This window comes from Blennius ocellaris (assembly GCF_963422515.1).
Source record: "Blennius ocellaris genome assembly, chromosome: 3".
Taxonomy (NCBI): domain Eukaryota; kingdom Metazoa; phylum Chordata; class Actinopteri; order Blenniiformes; family Blenniidae; genus Blennius; species Blennius ocellaris.
This window is the reverse complement of record NC_137652.1, coordinates 22,554,500-22,569,222: the sequence shown is the minus strand read 5'-3', so window position 1 is coordinate 22,569,222 and position 14,723 is coordinate 22,554,500. Positions and strand designations below refer to the sequence as shown.

General features: G+C 41.6%; 1 protein-coding gene across 1 annotated transcript in view; it reads left to right on the top strand.

Moving 5' to 3' along the window:
• The window catches only part of sorcs3a (sortilin related VPS10 domain containing receptor 3a), a gene marked incomplete at its 5' end in the record, with an annotated part of 262,081 nt that overhangs the window by 121,106 nt on the left and 126,252 nt on the right, over positions 1-14,723 (top strand). The window contains one exon of the mRNA XM_080521147.1: positions 4,083-4,150. Coding sequence (XP_080377273.1) covers positions 4,083-4,150 — 68 coding nt within the window. The remainder of the gene's footprint in view (positions 1-4,082; positions 4,151-14,723) is intronic.

The following is a 14,723-nucleotide window of genomic DNA, read 5'->3' as shown; positions in this document are numbered from 1 at the left end:
AATTGTGAGAGAATCGTGGCAGTGTCTTTGGTCTTGGCTCTAAATCGGTGGTCCTAGATCAGTTCGAGGACAGCCGTTATCATGGTCTTGCGACCAAACACCTGCGATGAAATTCAAACGGTGTCAGAAATTTGGCCTGATGGTTGATTGCTGCTGCAAATTACATCAACTAAATAACCAGTAGATATGCAGCATGAAATGACATACTGATCAACATAACATGGTGCTCCACCCAAATAGATGCTCTGTGGCAATATTAGTTAAACACATTAGTTAAACACATCTAAAAGACGGAAGTGGAATATAAACAAACCTTTGGGGATTTCTTTCCAAACCAATAAATGCCACGGGTGAGAGCTTCATTCATGTTTCGCGAGTTTCTTTTTTGTGAATGGATGGTGCACGCTTATGACGTTTTATGGAACTTGCCTACATCATGCAGTCCACACAGAGCAAACTTCATGTCGTGTCCAACAATTATTAGATTCATGTCATGCTGTGGACTTGTTAAAATCACAAAGTGTGTAGCAGACATCCATTAGCAACAGAAAAAAAGAGCTTTCAATATTGATCAATCTGATTAAGATCACCCAGGGGAATCGCATGAGACAGTTTCAGTTTCATGCACAGAATTGTTTATATCTACATCCTTGCAACACATTATTGTGAATATAACTAGCTTTGATATGTGTATCCTCTTATACAAATCTACAGTCGTACCATGAACATAGTTGCTCACACTGCTTCTTCATCTCAGTACTTTTTTGAAAATCATGAGATTGAGAACTTTTTTCATAAACAGTCTCATGTTCTGACTTTTCTTCAGTTCTCTGCTGAATCTCTTCACATCCATATTTGTCGTATTTACCATTGCCCTCTCGCTGGCACTGGTATCTCGCCTGGCCTGAACCTTATGTTCACAGTCTTGGGAGGCAGGATCCCCCAGGCATGTGGCACATCTTCCCACAAGAACCATCCGAGGGTCTCTGATGAGCGGCTGGCTTGTTCACGGCGCCTGCAGCCAGAGTGCGGCTCAGCCAGAGTGCGACTCATCGAGAGGTGAAAAGGTTCTTGAAGTCTGTAGGCCTTGGAGCTTTGCGAGGACACGAGTACCACAGGAGCTCGGGGGTGCCGGGATGCGGGCTCTTAACAGAGTTTTCATCTGGCCCCCGCTCGCTGACTTCTGTCAGAGGAGTCACGGCCACACCTCCCGCGACCCCTCCTAGCCAAGTGACTCAAGTGGAGGCTGTCAGGTTGCTTTAAACAAGCGGGAGCTGGTTGCGTGGAGGGAAATGCTAACGAGAGACGTGGATGCTAATGAGAAGGAGCAGGAGTCATTTAGTCCGGGGAGGAAAACAGTGCAACAAACAAAAACACAGGGACTGACGGATGATAAAAGCATCCTATTATGTAAAAGGACGTTGCCCTCTTGTCCGGTCAGGTCAAGTGTGTGATAAACACTGAATAATTGCTCGTGCATGCTTTTTCCTGCACTCCAACCTAGAGGTGGATACAAGTGTATGCTACCAGATGGTTAAGTGTAATAAACCGTATTTTTCTGCCCTCAACTGAGTTAAGAGTATCACCTCTCGTTCTCCCATCACGCAGTCAGCTGTCCCTGTGCAGCAGAGTTGTGATCCTCTACTCTGGAGTGGACGATCACAGCTGACCACTGATCCCGTAACGCCAGCCTCGGTCCTTCAGGTCTTGTGATTCGCTCTGAGGGCTTTGAGTGCTGTGCTTATCAAAGAGTCCCGCCTGCTGATTATCTCCCCAGAAGAGCTCAGACCAAATCTGTGAACACACAGACTGTTGAATCAGGCTTTTTCCACGGGGGGCGAGGATGGCAGAATGCTCCATCAACAGCAAAACTAAGTTTGAAAACGGCATACACAGCATTGAACACACAGTATTATGCAAAGCTCTACCTCCCAACATGCTAATCCATCATCCCAGGACCTTGTTTTTATAACTGGCGTCCGGGGGAATTCAATTCACCTAAATGCAAATTGTTGTTTTGTTACTTTTTTAGGGGGGTGAAAACAAAGAATTGCACCTGTGAGATCTGTTGAGTTTGCATTAACAGGATGCTTCTCATGCAAATGCTATTGATTCTTCAGGTCATAAATTATGCAGTCTTGTGGGACTGCAGTACTCGGGAAAGCCTTTCCGTGCACAAGCTGAAAGCGAACATTCATGCATTCGGTGTCCGGCTCTGATCCTGGGAGGAGCAGGTTGAACCGAAGTATCCGTCATGTCCTCGAGCTCCTCCTCTGGGATGTTTCTTAGGACGGACGGGAAGTGTAATCACTCCAGCTTGCACTTGCTCTTCCCGCCGGTGTCTTCCCACCTGGATTTCAAAGGGAAATCTTCTCAAGTACAGTTAAACGAGGCAACACCACGTTCAACTGCCTGTTTTCAACACGGAGTAAGTTATTTTTTACACTAAGTCTGTGCTCCTCCTCCCACTCCGAAAGAGTTCGTTTGACATTTCAAGAGCTCTCCAGGTTCCTGCAACGTCACAAAGATGGCCAGTACATAACATGTATAACATGCATACGAAACATATTTTTAAAAACACTTTTATTCCTATCCCGCCAGTGACTGGCACGATTTGGCATGCGTAATCATTTGTCAACCTGACTTTGGTTTGAGAACTAAAAAAAACAAACAAACAAGAAAAAGGATTTGATTCCTGCAAACAAATCATTCCAGATAAGGACCATCCAATCACTGTGTCGCAGACTCGTAACCAACTTCTCAGCCCAGTCAGAAACTGTAATCATGAGCAAATCACTGATATTTGAAGTTTCATTGGGAACAAAGTTATTGCAGTTTGAGAATTCTAAATAAAATCAAAACAAATCCATTCAACACAGTAGAGGAAGAGTAAAAAGAGACTCTGGCACTGTTTACACAAAGTTTTTGAGTGAAAATGGAAAAGATTTTTTGCATTTAAACAACTGAAAATGCATAATTTTTTTTCAAAATGCTCCAATTATGTCTGTGTAAACCTTTCCGAAATGCTCCTACTGCACATACGCACCTCAATCGTAGTTAGTTATTTTCCACATGTGCTATTAGATGAGAAATAAGAACAATGGCAGCCCCCATGGTGTCATGACTCCCCATCCATATTCTCCTGGGACTTGGTGGTTTTATGGTTGACAGTCACTGTAAAAAAAATCCAACTCTGTCGTTTGTTTTCTGTCTGTTTACTCACCATTTTTAGTGTTTACAGTGTATTATTCTCTCGACACATGTGTGGTTTCATCACACAAACAAACGGCACCCACTAGTGGCCGTACGTAAAAACATAGCATTTCTGCCTTTTCCTTGAAAACTGACATTGTTTTTCAAATGTTGCTGTGGAAATAGTAAACTTTTCTGGAACAAAAATGCAAAAACGAAGCCTTTTCAGTTCAAATGTTTTCAAGTAAATGGGGACTTACAGGAGTTGTTTTTTTCAAGATGGTCTTCTATCCTTTGTGGTCACCTGATGTCATCCGTAACAGCCAACATGATGATTGTTAAAAGATGACCATTGATCTCCTCATCTGTTGTGAAGATCTGTTGTATCCTGTATCACTCTCTTGAATCAAAGCTCATTTCAGGCTGTTTGTAACCGAAGATGGAGGGTATCACCCTCTAACAGTCAACAGTTTGTTGGCTTTGTTTTTTGTCATTTTTCCCTGTGATTTCTGTGATTTTTGAAGATTGTGTCCATCTTTTGTGACATTTATAAAATTGTTGAATTGTCATAATGATAATGCAATTCCAGTTAGACCTCTTATGTCACAGCCAGAGTTTCACCGGTTGGAGTCCAGGTTGGGGGCACTCTTGTGAGAAGTTTGCATTTTCTCCTTGTGTTTTCTATCGGTTTTCACTGGGCTTCCTCAAACAGTCTTAAAAGGTGAATTTTTAGGTATTTAATCACTCTAGTTGTGGGTGTATGTGTCTTCATAGAAGATGGATTGATTTATATTCTTTGTGATATTTTGTTGCCATTTGGTCACAGTTGTGTTTGAGTTATTTTGTGTGTTTTGAGAAGATTAAAACAGCTTACCTTCTTCTCTTCACAGGTGATCCTGATTCTCACCAAGCTCTATGACTTTCATATTGGCAGCGTGACTGAGAGCACTCTCTGGAGGTGAGTACCGATGTTTTAATCTTATTAAGTATTAACCAGTCAAGGTCTCCTGTGTTTGCCCAACAAATGGACAGAATTAGAATGGTGCAGGAAGCAAACCGGCTGGTGCAAAATATTTTGAACTAACTTTGTCTATTTTCTCACTGATTTGTGTTGTGGAACATTGTGAAGCCTCGGTCTCCTCCCGCCTGCCTGCACACGCTGGTGGTGGCGTTCTCACCTGCTCCTTTGCCGCTGTGAACACTTTGTTCTGGTGTCACGCGCGGTCAGACGGGGCACTCAGGTGGAGGATGCTGTTTGCTTTGCTCTTGTTCTGCCGTATTATCTGGTGTACTCGGCTTCTTCACCCCTGCGGGGAATGGAATATACACACACACGCACACATGCGTGTTTCACATACTTGTGAAACAACAAGAGTGCTTGTGAAGAGGGGAAAATACACAAGTGAACGAATGAGTAACTCATCCCTGATGAGTTGAAACAACACATAACCCATTTTCCAATCCGAATCGTGTAACTCGCTGACAATTATTCTTTTGTCTGCTTTTGAGGGTGCTGCCACACACATGACAAAGTCCTTCGGGCTACATTTAGCTGGATTTACCAGGAAAACTGTGTAATTTAGGACAAAGAGTCCTTTCAAACACTGACCCCACTTAAAACCCCAGAATATGGCAATGTTTCAATTTTAGCTTAGCGACCGGAACAAAGCTCAAAAATTTGGATTTCTGCACAAATAATGCCGACGGGGTTTTTATCTGAGTAAATGTGTCTGCTTAGCTTTCCCACATGGTTGTTCCCTGGACCAGTCTTTTTCTTTGGCCTATTTGTCAGATTCTAACATGAATAAAACACATCTGCAATTGAAATGAAACACAGTGAGGGGGAAGGAAGATGCTGGAAAACATCAAAATCTGTATTTGTTTGATAGTGGAGTCTTCAACTACCTACAACTGTTCGCATGGTTGTTGGACTCCAACATGGTTGATTTCCAATTGAAGGGAAAAGATTGGCCTGAGATGCGAACCAAAAAAGTTAAATTTCTGTACTATGAGTATCAAATCTAAAAGAAGCAATCAGCTGGTGTTTGTCTTGCTGCTGGCTTGAACATCAATGAAATATTAGTTGTTGCTTCAGTGCACACCTGTTGACTGAATCCTGAAGTCACTCACTCTCCCTTACAGAAAATTGCAAGATGCCCTGCTATAACATGTATCCACGGTACATGTGATTAGCATTTGCTTAAGTAGTGGTTAGCACATGGTTAGCATGTTGGTTGTTCATCTCAGCTGTTTTTTTTTGCTGCTTCTTCTCGTCATTAGTTCATAAATGTTTCTTTGAAGAAGTGCTAACATCCAGATTATAGAGCATCTTCCTCCAGTAACTGATGTAACTGATTAACTGATGTTCAGCTAAATTCCTTTGTATTTGATAACAAGTGACATAACTGAAGCTATAAGCATGCTTTCTTTTTTGTTTTGTATTTTTTTTAGCTGTAGTGTTACTTGTTGCTTAAATATTCAATTATATTCAATATCCAATTTCAATGTCTCAAAAAAGTAGGAAAACACTGCTGAGAAGGAAAGTGTCATAATTATAGTACCAATCTTAATCAGCACATAATAACTACACATGAAGTCTGCATATATGAAACATATTACATAAGAAGTCTGTTCTTATTAAATTACACGGCACCAACGATGGTAACAATTGAAATGCATTTTCCAGATGAAACCTGAGAAGTTTTGTGAGGAAACAAAAAATCTGGAAAGAGTCTAAAAAGATTCCATTTTTGTTCTTCAACGGAAGGGCCTTCGGTCTTTTGATCCACATCAAATTGACTCATTGATGAGGATGTTCGGAGTCCAAACCAGAGTGGACCATTACCCTAAAGAGAAACAAACAAAAAACCTCCATCTGCATGCCATTTTTGTCATCTTTCTTTCGTGCAGATTTCAGAGCTGACAGCCCTTTAAAGCAACAGAACACTTGCACTTCTTAACTTTGCTCACTCGGCCCAGCTTGAAGTGCTGGTTTGACAATGATAAGCGCTGCCAAAGTGACTGCTAGCCAGTTTTGACATTTAGACAGCTACTGTGTAATTTGAGTCCTGAGGCGAAGAGAGAGCAGTGTTTTGGTGTTTGAATAAATGCAGAGGAAACGCAGTCCCTTGATATCCTGCGGTGAGACCCAACCCAGACACTATATCGTAAGAAAAAAAAAAGAAAAAAAACTTGGGGAAATGCTTTTTAAATAATTAAATGCTCGCTTCATGATACGGATCTACTATCTGTGCTTCTAAACTGTCTGCATACATGACAGGCAAAAAGGAAAAAAATAGTTTCAAACTCTTCTCCCTCTGTGTTTATCACATTATTCATCTACAAAAAACTTTGGAGGGGAAAAAAAAACTCTCTGTGCAGAAGTTTAAATCTGCTCACTTTGATGATCCCTGCGCTCAATGCTGCATAAACACCCTCAGACAGACCCCCCGCCACCCCCGCCCCACAGAGAGAGAATGTAAAGACGTCGAGAGGAGAGACCAAAGCCTCTTAAAGCACAGTGAGACAGTCTGGAAGAAGCTTCAGGAAGAGAAAAGTCACAACTCTCACAATACCAGGTGGATTTATGATGTCTCAGTGGATCAGATGTGTCCTGTCAGGGCTGCCCCCGGCCAAACTCAAGCCCCCCCCCCCCCCCCCCCCCCCCCCCCCCCAAGAACATATTCATATAAAAACCCACCTCTCATCCAGAAATGGTATATTTTTCATTACAGTTCTCTTCAACTTTAATATTTCTGGCTTGGAATGCTTCCACACCTTCTGCAAATATGATCAAATGTAAAGTTTTTCTCTGAAAACAAAAGCCACTTTTCAGTTCACTTTCTTCTGGGTTTGTTCAGTTCTTGCTTTGACAGAACAGATTGAATTGCTTGACTGACATTAACTGCTTGTCCTCTTGGCAAGGTAAAATCCGAAAACCTTCATGTTAGGCAATAGGACTAACAAGTCCGATAATCCAATATGATAATAATCATGGGTTTTACTAGTGTGTTTTGGCACTGTTGAGGGTACATGGCTCTGCCTCAGGCAGTAGTGCACGTTGTCTTTCAATGGCGATTAGTTGTGTCCATAAGTGAAAATCTTGAGAAAGACATTGAAGCCCCAACTTCCACATTTCTGCTGTTGCTTTCAGTCAGGTTTATGTTCTAGATTATAATGCTGAGACCCCATTTACGTGACGTTTTCAAGTGAAAACAAAAAACTTTTGTTTCTTGTGTCCGTTTACATAAATGAAGACATCCAGAATAGCAGTTTTCAATTCTTTATTTTTAATAGTGTATTATGATAGGAGAGATGTACAGAAGTCTGTAGAGTATTTATGTATTTATTTATTTATTTATTTCTCCAGGGTCATTGAGGCCCGCCCTCTCTGGACTTTGAATGTTCTTGCTTTGAAGCGACCACGGGAGTGCGTACCCTGTTACGTAAGGCGACACGTGCAATCGCCCCCCCCCCCAACCCCCACCCCGCTACCTTGCACATTTTTGCACACAAATAAAAGATGATTGAACTCACATACACCCTGGCGGTGTCATTCGAGGGAAATGCGGCATGACAGATGAAGTCTTCAGGGGAGATGCAGTCAGGTGAAGTAACTTAGCCATGGCGTGAGAAGAAGGGGCATCGCGGTGGTTGAAGATCAGCGTTATTGGCAGCACTCCCGGCCCCGTCACTCATCCACAAACCTACAGTGAGGGAGGCAGCCGTCCATCGAGGCTTGACATGAATGTGTCTAAAGAAAAACAGAAAACACACCGGGAAACCACATTCACTTTTTAGACTTTATATCAATTCTTCCATTCCTTCAATTTATGCCAATAATGTTTTGATGAGATTGATGTATTTTTTTCAATGGAGACTTACTGTGACAGCAGCAGTGACCAAGATGGTATGAAGTGAAGTAATATGGTATAATAAAATTTAATTGTATCAAAATTAGTTACATAATTATGATACTGCAGTATCAATGAGGTTGTAACTCATTATTTTGAAGGAATTTCTCTGTGGGATTCATTAAGTATTTCTAGTCTGTTCTATTTTCATCAAGAATTGGAGAGCTGCTGATCATGAGACTGTTCGCAAAAGCATTAGTTGGTGCTATTGTATTGACTGTTACTGTTTCACTAAACTCCTGCGTCCTGGAGGAGCTCCTTTGGTAATCATGAAGTGACTCAGTTCTACCAGCAACAGGAAACATGTCCCACTGTGGCTAGCATTGGTATTATAGCTTTTATTCCCACGAGCTGTGATGAGCATTAGTTTGCTTCAATAGCAGTTAGCATGGAGGTGAACTCCAGCTGTTTTGTTGCTGCTCGTTCTCGCTGTCACTTGTTCACAAATCTGTTTCTTTCAAGATGAACTCTCATCCAGCATAGAGCATCTTCCTCCCTCTGACTAATGTAACTTCAGCTGAACTTGACTAACGCAAATCAAACGACCCAATCCATGTTATTTAATACCTTTATTTTTTTTAATGTTTCTGATATTCAAATGCAAACATATTTCTCTGTGGGTGCACCCTTCCAATTTAATGTATCTGCAAATTGTTATTCATTTGAAGTGTTTGTTGTATTTGAGTCCAGAGTGGCAAGGAAAAAGAGATCAAAAGAAAGGAACACAATAGAAGGACAGGAGGCAAACAAGCTTCTTGCTCAACTGTTACAGAGAAACCCAGCTGTCAGGACTCGGCCCCGGTTCCGTGATTGGTCTTCCCATTGCCAGCTAATTGAGATCACAGCTCTGATAGGGTTTGAAGAGGAGCCGTCGAAGAAGAATGTTTATCACTTCACTGGAAAACGTCCCAAATGGCAAGTCTAACGCTGCCTTTTTGCAAAGGTCAAGGCGGTGGCAACACCTCAATGCATTGCTCCGACAGTCTGTCAATTTTAATGAACATCCTGACCTTAAACAATGAAAGCTGATCAGTCAGCCTCTGCATAATTCTCGAAAGGAGCCTTCATATGCGTGTGGTGGGTGGAGGGGAGGGGCTGGTGGTGGTGCGAAGGCTGAGAAATGAAGGCAAACGACTCATTGTTGACAATAAATCAACTCAGCAAAACACCTCTTCTTCAAAGTTGCTCAGCCTCTCTCATCCGGCCCCTGGAGTATTGTCCCTCTGTTGAGGGGAATTTATTAGAAATGACAAGCCTTTACCTCGTTCGCAGGTGTTCCGACGTGGGTAAATTAACACCAACAACAAAGTCGCTCCCCTCCTCCCCCTCGATGAATCTGACATATCCCACAGTTGCATCCCCCCGCCCCCGTCCAAAACAATCCGGGGCTGCGGTTGTTTTCTCTGCTTTTAAACCGCAACTTTATTGAAGTTGCGTTTGTCTGTGTTGCTGAAGCACCGAGCCGGAAAGCTGGAGATGATGCGATATCAATCTGTTCTGTAGCGCGGCACAAACAGGCCAAAGTTAAGTCCTCATTTCTTCCGCAGGGCTGTGTGTGACACTGCTCTGACTCAGACGCCGGCGCGGTTATAAATGTCGGCAGCGTAGGTCAACAGACTTTCCTCATCAATGACGGAGAAGGTTTAAAGGAACACAAAGGATTTATTTCCGATTGAATGAATCTTTGTTGTTCTTAATAAACACTTCTTGTACCTGGGGTAAAACGTACAGCGTTGTTAATGTGAGGCAGGACTGTATATAATCGGTGTATTTTGTCCTGAACAAACAACATATTGAAGTGACATATACCCGGTTGGACCACATGAAAAATCTGGTCCAGCTTCTGCCACAAATCTCAAGTTATGTGCATTGGATTCATTGGTGTCAGAATTGTTTATAGGATCATTTAACCCTTTAAAGACTGGCTGCTTTTTCCAAACTGTATCCTGCCTTTCATCCAGGATTGGCTACAGCTCGCTTGGAATATAGATATGGGATGAGTGATTCTGTGTCAGACAATGAAAACTAAATCCTGTGAGTTATGAGTATGAATCATGAAGTTTGACGATAACATTTTTTTTGTTCTGGTTTAATGTTCCAGGTTTTTTTTGACGGCTCACAATGCTCACTGGGTTTAATTTGATCCGGTATATGCAAGAAGCCTTATGCTTTAAAAAATTCTCTTAAACCATGAGTTTATTTTGCTGCAGGGACGACTTTGTCCTCTCTGATCAGTTACGAACACTCCAGATTGATGTTGCTACTAAATGAAGACAACATCTACTGTGGCACTAACCAGTTATTGCACACGCTGTCATTACAGCTCATAACTCACTCTCATTAGTCATTCTCAACTCTTAGCAATATAGCTGCCAACTCACTTTGATAATCTGTATTCACATATGTTAGCTTTAGCATTACCAACCCACTGGTGACAAGCTTTTTCACATATAAGAACTAAAAACTAAAAGACACATTGCTGCATCAACGGTTTATTTCATCAGTAAACCTGAAAACATTCATTTTGGGCTTGTATTTCAACAGAAAGGTTTTTTTTTTGTGGTTTAATTGTTTTGTGGCAAGTTGCAATTCTTTCACAATAAGACACGACCTGAACATCCTTTATATAACTTTTACCAATGTTTGTTGTCACCTTGGATAAAAGTGAGTTAATTGGTCCACTCTGTAAGGTTATTGTTTGCACTCAGTGATCATAGCTTCATTCCTAAATACACTTCCCAATCTTACTTGTGTCAGAAACTTCTGCTTCTTCTGCTCTGGGCTGGATGCAGGAAAATGGGTAGAATTACTCCCTCGACCACCTAGTGGTTCACCATTTCCAGCATCATTGTGATGTTTTTTCAGGTTGCTCTTAACTAAAAGCTTTACGCTGATGACTAAAGTCACCGTTTCAAATGTTTCGAACGTATCACTTAATTTAGCTGAGTTTGTAAATGCACTTTACATAGCTCCTTGTGAGCAGCCCCAAAGCGCTTTACATAGTTAATCACATCCACCCATTCACAAACACATTCACATACCATTGGAGGCTGCAGACATCCAGGGCACTGTCACTCCAATGGGAGCAGGTTGGGGTTCAGTGTCTTACCCAAGGACACTTCAGCATGTAGAATCAAACCTGCAACCTTCCTATTGGGAGACGATTGACTACCAACTGAGACATGCTGCCCCTTTGTCAATATTGTAAGAATTATGGAGCAGTCAGTATTGTGTTTGCCAGACTAATCAATCATAAGTGGACACTTTGAGCAAATACTCATATTATTTAATCATGTGGGTTTTTTTTTTTAAGTGAAATATGACAATCTGCCAAACTTGTCTTAATTTTTTTTAAAAAGGGTCTGTTTAACAAAAGAATAAATCCCATTAAATTGACCTCAGGAAGCAGATGTGTGAAATGCTAAATTATATGCCAATGCTAAATTCCAGGTTTAATGGGTGATTTCTGCAGGGAAATACTCGATTAGATCAAACCAGCATTGAGCTCCATGGGTTGTTTGTTATTATCCATCTACTCACATCTACAGCCATGGTGCGCATACAAAGTTCCACTTTGGAGGCCTTTTTCAAAAAGTTGCATTTCCACTGGCTTCGAGTACAGCTGTCATGTGAACGGACACCGAAAGCAAAAATGAAGTTTTCCGTTTTCACTTGAAAACAAATTCTTGTACCACAGTTTAACGGTTGGGTGCAGCCATGTACCTACTTCTGGTGATCTACATAGCCCTTGTTCAGCAATACTTAGAGCTTAATACGTTTATCATCTGTGGACAAATTAGCATTAAGCTCCAACTAAAGCAAAGCTGCTAATTCTCACACATTGATGGTGAAAATCACTCCATTAATTCTAAACTCGCAGCAACAGATGGTAAGTGGTTAAATGTGGGGAAACGCGAGACTTTGCAACCATTACACCCATTACAATCGCTCAAGCTTATTTTGTTCATAATTTGTCTTCATTATCGACAATACATTCAGTTTTAAACATGTTTTCCACACAAAAAACCTCCAACTTTTTTTTCATCCACAAATGACCAAGAATGAGGCATGCTGGGAAACGGCCCCGCCTGTCCCCTCCTCAGTTGATCATAGACATTCGTCCTCTTTGGTTTGGTCGCCAGTGGCATTCCGAACATCAGTAAAAAATGAACAGCTTTGTCCCAAAGCCGTCAAGGTGGAATGACCGTACCTCCGATAAATGTATAATAACCATCTGACTTTTGTCATTTTATCCTTCGGGGGAACAATATTGTAGTCTTTGTCAGTTTCATTTCGTTAAGGCCAATTTCCCCACCAACTGATTGGGCATTTGAGTCTAATTATTTTGATTTAATTGGTCTTATTGGCGCCTTCAGCAAATTAACGCTAATCTGATGGAAGAGAGAAAAAAAAAAAACCTTCTCAGTCTCTGCGCTCCTCTTCGTCCCTTATTAACATCCTGATTACAGCTGTAATGATGTTTGGTATGAAGAAATGTTCATTACGAGCATAACTGACTGAAATTAGCGTCATGGAAAATGACAGTGATTATGAAATATCAGGCAGACAGTCAGACGACTGGTGGGAAGACGACACGTCTTCTTCTTCTTCTTCTTCTTCTTCTTCTTCTGGTGGCTTCGTGGAAAGTAATTATCCCAGGGAAATCGTCCCAGTCTAAACCACAGGCTAGATTTCCAGCCGTCAGACATCACCCGGGGTTATTTTTAGCCCCTATAACAGAAACCTGGTATCGGTCGTGTTGTGGGAAATACAGGATCCGATGTTGAGCCGTATAGGGAATAAACGTCAGGTTATCTGGACCTGTGCCGCTTCAGTTTGACCTCTTTTTTAATGATGTGTCTCCGGTGAGTCACACTTCTGAGTGGAACTGTAACACTACAGTGAATCACTGTAACATCCTTCAAAGAAATGTGTAGGGAGAGACTGGGCCATTTCTGCTCTGCGGGTGATTATGTGACACATAAAGACATGGGCGATTTGTCCGAGGAAAGATCAGCTGAGAATCTCTGCAGCATTTCCCCTCGATTTGAAATGTTTAAACAGACTTTCCACAAAAAAAAGTAGCTTTGATATAAACTGCACAAGTTTGCAACGTTTAAAGTGTCCCTGAAATGTTTATCATATTTCATCTTTAGAAAGAAGAATAAATATGCTTTCGAAAGGTATATAACATTCCCAGATAAAAGTCCGAATTCCGACCCTTTTAATTGACTTTACATGATGCAGCAGACGACGGTATATTTGCGGGCCATAAATGTGAGCCGCCTGAGCTAGACCGGATATGACGTACGAGGGGTTATATGTCCCAGCCAAAACAACATCAGCTGATTGAAGAATGGAGGGGTTTGGCGATACAGAAGCACCTAGGAGCGATGTTAGCGAAGATTTAAGTGACGTATCGTTGGTTTTGGACGAAGATGAAGGAGAGGAATCATCGGAGGAAGAATTAGAAGAAAATCAAGGCGTTCAACCATACATGTTTGAGCCGTGAGTACATATTGTGTGTGACCGGGTATTTACCCGTGAGTACATATTGTGCGTGACCGGGTATTTACCCGTGTGCACATATTGTGCGTGACCGGGTATTTACCCGTGTGCACATATTGTGCGTGACCGGGTACTTACCCGTGTGCACATATTGTGCGTGACCGGGTATTTACCCGTGTGCACATATTGTGTGTGACCGGGTATTTACCCTTGTGTCAGAGTGGGTGTTTTGCAAAGTTTATTGGTCTATTTGTCTTAAGTTTTAGCAGGTTTTAAAAAGACTTACTGAAGGTTGGGTTTAAAAATCCGTTAAAAAGCCGTTTAAAAATGGTGGGGACAGAACCAGGTTTCAGGATACGTTTCCTCTTCACAGCAAAACCAAGTGACTCTCGGATTGCGGGTGCTGTTTCGTAACAGTCATCTGTGAAATGTTGACTGCAGAGATAGGAGGCCTCTGTTGGTGTCCAGTTGGAGCGAGTGCGCTGCACTTGTTTTGTCCATAATCTCCTCAAAGTTTGATCTTTTGGGAATTTATGGACACTTACAGACGGACTGGGCATTTGGGAACACCCAGCCGCAACACAACGCTTAGGCATGGCTCTAAAAAACTGCTAAATAACGCGATAATGCAGAGCACATGTAAACAAGACGCTACGATCAGCTGTTGTGGGCGGAAGTAAATAACCCCTCATACGTCACAGCGCAAAACTACGGCAAGTTGGGAAAACTAGGTCAGATTCACAGGGCGGGAGATTTAAAGGCATATTTAGACGTTCGGCGCTCAAGAGCAAGATAGTGGTGTGATTGTCATTGGTGTGTCATATATCATTCGAAAGGGGGAAAATAATGCTAAATACTGGTGTATTTTAATAGAATTATTTCAGGGACACTTTAAGCTAAAGTGCCATTTTTAACACTATTCAGTAATAAAATTAACCTAGAGCGGTAAAGCATGTTTAATCTTTTCAATTTTGTTAATAGAGCTATAAAGTTCTATATAATTTGCTTTATACACAAGGCTGCATTGTGGATAGCATTTATGCTATTTCATAACTTCAATTTTATACTCCAAAGGTAAAGTTTTATCATAGTTTTGGGTCTTCATAGCCA